The sequence below is a fragment of the Morone saxatilis genome, unplaced genomic scaffold (assembly GCF_004916995.1).
Source record: "Morone saxatilis isolate NCDOM2014 unplaced genomic scaffold, NCSU_SB_2.0 Contig11, whole genome shotgun sequence".
Taxonomy (NCBI): Eukaryota; Metazoa; Chordata; class Actinopteri; family Moronidae; genus Morone; species Morone saxatilis.
The window spans coordinates 4,326,006-4,329,884 of record NW_023339663.1 but is presented as its reverse complement, the minus strand read 5'-3'; the positions used below and the strand labels follow the sequence as shown (position 1 = coordinate 4,329,884).

General features: G+C 41.1%; 1 protein-coding gene across 1 annotated transcript in view; it reads left to right on the top strand.

The window, feature by feature from the left end:
* Positions 1-3,879, top strand: part of lrp4 (low density lipoprotein receptor-related protein 4) — a gene marked incomplete in the record, with an annotated part of 92,810 nt that overhangs the window by 72,849 nt on the left and 16,082 nt on the right. Inside the window, 1 exon segment of the mRNA XM_035682344.1 lies at positions 3,669-3,845. Coding sequence (XP_035538237.1) covers positions 3,669-3,845 — 177 coding nt within the window.

Below are 3,879 nucleotides of genomic sequence, written 5' to 3'. Positions count from 1 at the left end.
GGTGTGTGGGCGTGCGTGTGTGTGTGTGTGTGTGTGTGTGTGCGCGCGTGCGTGTATGGATGTGATCATAGAGTACATCTGCCTGAGGACAAATGCTGTATGCTGCAGTGATGCCTCATTCACTGTGAGTCGTCTGCTGCAAGGCGATACAATGGACGTCCAATCAGCCCTATAAGAAGTAATGACAATAGAGCAAAGAAACAATGCACCCTTGTGGACAACAGCTCAGTTCACAGGTCTTAACACAATGTCTGAAATTTCACTGAGGTACAAAGGAGTTGCCTAGCACTATAATAAGTGTACTAGGCAATGAGGTTATACAAATATGAAGAGGTTATCCTCTGGAGAGCAGTGATGTGCTGAGTAAAATTCATGGAATTGACTAGACTGAGATCTAGTACTATTTCTTGAGGGTAACACTAAAGGGAAACATGTGTCCAAAATAGAAAGGGGTCTTCCTCTGGAGAGCATAAATGTTTCATGTCAATCTACTTATATGCTTTGGTAATTCTTGTACATGTAGTAGTTTTACCTAACGGCAACGCTAGTCCAAAGAGTCACCACCCGGTTTCAGTTGAGTTTTGATTTTTATTATTACATAGTATGAATGTTCTTTAGCTTGTCATACAAAAGGCATGCCTAGCAACATTGGTATACTTGGTTTGTTGTATTGTAAACGCCACTTAAGAGGAATGCGATTGAAAGGGGTAAAATCACAAAACTTTCCCTATATTGCAGTCCATCACGCTGTAAGCCGAGCAGTATTCTGTCCAGCTGGAGGCGACGTTGTGTTGCTGATGACCTGTAGATAGAGAGCGTGACAGATTCAGTCGAGGCGTGAAAGGACCGGGAGGTGTCACATGTAGATTAAAGGGGACATTACTGTGAAGGCTGGGTGGGACGTTTGATGCCCTGTCGGCCTGCAGCTGCTCCTCCAGCTGTCCCGGGGAAATAAAAGAGCGTGTGGGGGGACTAGGGGTGCAGAGACGACAAGGAAGAAGGTGACCGTATCAAAACCAGGCGCCTCGTCGCTGTCGATGACTCAGATGAGGGAAGAGGGTGCACTGTTGTCTCCCTCATGTTAAGATAAGATCAGAAAATGCACACATCCAGCCAGTATCACCTCACACACACCTGGACCTGTCTGAGGAGGTGGTCTCATTGTTTTCAGCTGTCTGGACTGATTCTTGCTTTTAAAAATGTACCTTTTTTTATGTAGTAACTTAGTATTGAGTAGTATTACTTAGAAAATGTACTTATTTGAAGTACTCTTTGAACAGACAGTTCCTGATTGATCTAGTTTAATAAAAGTTCTGTTTATATTTAGACAACATTTAACATTTTTGATCTTTGGCTTTTTTTTGTTAAATGAGAAATGTAACATGGACAAAAAAAAAGAACAAGTATGTTCAATTTTAGTATTTAATGATAAAGCCAAGGTTTCAGTCACTGTGCCGTCCTTTCAAAAAGTATCTCATGGCTTATAATGACATTAAACACAGTGGGTCTGTGCTTTGCCATGCAAGTACAAATGGGAAATGCAGTCTTCAAGCTCCAGGCAATAAATGAATACAGAATCTAATCATTAAATCAAAATAAAATTCACATTAGAAGTAAGTACCTCTAACTCTTAAACACATCAATAAAAATCATCTACAGAATTAGGATCAAATCAAAATCAGTATTTAAACCTGCAGGTTGTTAGTGTGTGTGGATCCAATAAAGTCTGAAGTCCTCAAAAAGTCCACAAGAAGCGTACAATAGCCATACATGGGTATTAAAGAACTGTGATCAAGTTACTGTATGGACTGAGCAGGACATTTTACTGTTGGACAATAAACTTGTTGATGCCCTCTGGTGGACAAATGGTGTATCTACATATCATTTCTGTGGCAATTTCTTGTTACTTATCAGCCAACATGTGCTGATACACCTCTAAAAGGAAGCAATGCGCTTCTAATTTAACAAAGATTTGACATGGAAGATGAGACATTTTCTGAAGGCAGACTGAAGTAAAACACGTTCTTTGTTCATCTACACTAATCTAGGTGGGTTCACCGTGACCGCAGGGGCATTAAACAAATAGTTTGTTGCTCATAAAACATATAAATAGATTAAAATGATAAAACTTTGGTCTCACTGAGCTTACACTCAAGCGCGCACACACAATTGCTCTAATCCTCGTGGCTCATTATCATTCTGGTATCTCTCCAGCTTCACCCATTTACCACTTGACATTTATGCTGTGCTGTAAAACACTATCATTAAATGAGCTGCGCTGCTTTTAAAAGCCCTGCGCCAGCACGCTCGCCGCGCCACCACCGTGGCTCTGTGTAGCAGCAGAAATCACTTTTTCCACCCATTTGGCACTCTCATCCAACTGGTTGTGCAGCTACTTCATTGGAGGAGGATTAGGCTGGAGAGAGAAAGAGAACGTTAATTTGGAGTGTGGAGGAGTCACCCTGAACAGATGTTCCCAATGGAGACAAATCTGCAAGGAGTTCCCTGTTACACATGTTAGTATTTAGGCCAGGGTTCCGCTAATACAGACTGTGAACACTGACGCTGACAGTTTTCGGCACAAGTCAACAAATTGTACAAAGACAAAAGTAGTTGCAGACTCAAAGCCTAATGTAGGCAACCTTTTAAAGGTCCTGAAATGTGTGTTTGTAATCTTCCTCTTGCTATAAGAGATGGGCTTTTTACATGAGCACGTTATTATCTGCCAAAGTTAGAACAACAAATGGTTATTTGACATGAACAAAGTGACATCAGCTATACTTTTCTAACCTTAATTTGATTATTGCTCATTTAGTCACAGATCTTTAAGAGACATCCTGTTCTTCAGATATGTTTTAAGACAAGACCAGTAAGGAACTTGCAAATATTTAGTGTTTCTGCCGAAGTATTTTTGTTGTTAAGCTCAAAAGACCTAAAGAGCCTAAAGACCATTTAGTCCAACAGACACTTACAGTCTTCAATTAAACCTAAGAAAGATTGTTTTTGGATTAGAGCACACATACTGTATTCACTCCTTGTAAGTGAAAAGGAAATCTGTGATATATTACTGTCCTTTAGAATAAAATCTTCCATTAAAATGATTACAATCTACAAAGTAAATCAAGTCTAATTGAAGACCAAGACCAGAACTGGACCATGTCTGTCCAGTATCAGTCTCTTATAGTACTCTGACCCGGTTTAAGGGCTGTTCTCGATGTTGCTTTCAGATTCGGGACGGAAAAAAGTCACATTACTTAAGGAAACCAATGGAGCGTCTCTGCTTTGGGCCGCACTGGCCACAACTAAACCGGCTACAGGCCAATGAGAGGCAGAGTAATTGAAAGCAGCTCTAAATGGGGACGATATGACATCAGCCAAGCCCACAGCTCTGAATGGGAGGATGTTTGGAGAGTGTTTGTGGAACAAGCCAAATGTAGCATTTGTTCTTTCCATCTTTTTCTGTTTTGATTTAAATGTCCACATGAACTTCACAGAATCAGTATTATGTGCTCATTATAAAGGTGTCAGACTTATCGCCTGTGTTTGTTTACTTTGATTAAAAACCGCTCGTTTTTTTTCAGGGAATATGTGGTTGACCTGGTTTTATTCCACACTTCATTAAGCATTTTTTCAGCATTTCTGAAATCTCTGTATTACTCTCTCTGTAGGCCTGCCCCACCCGTTCGCCATCACGGTGTTTGAGGACAGCCTCTACTGGACTGACTGGCACACCAAGAGCATCAACAGTGCCAATAAATTCACTGGCAAGAACCAGGAGATTATCCGCAACAAGCTGCACTTCCCCATGGACATCCACACCCTGCACCCCCAGAGGCAGCCCGCAGGTCGGTACACAGCCATGCTGGAAAATAAACTTTG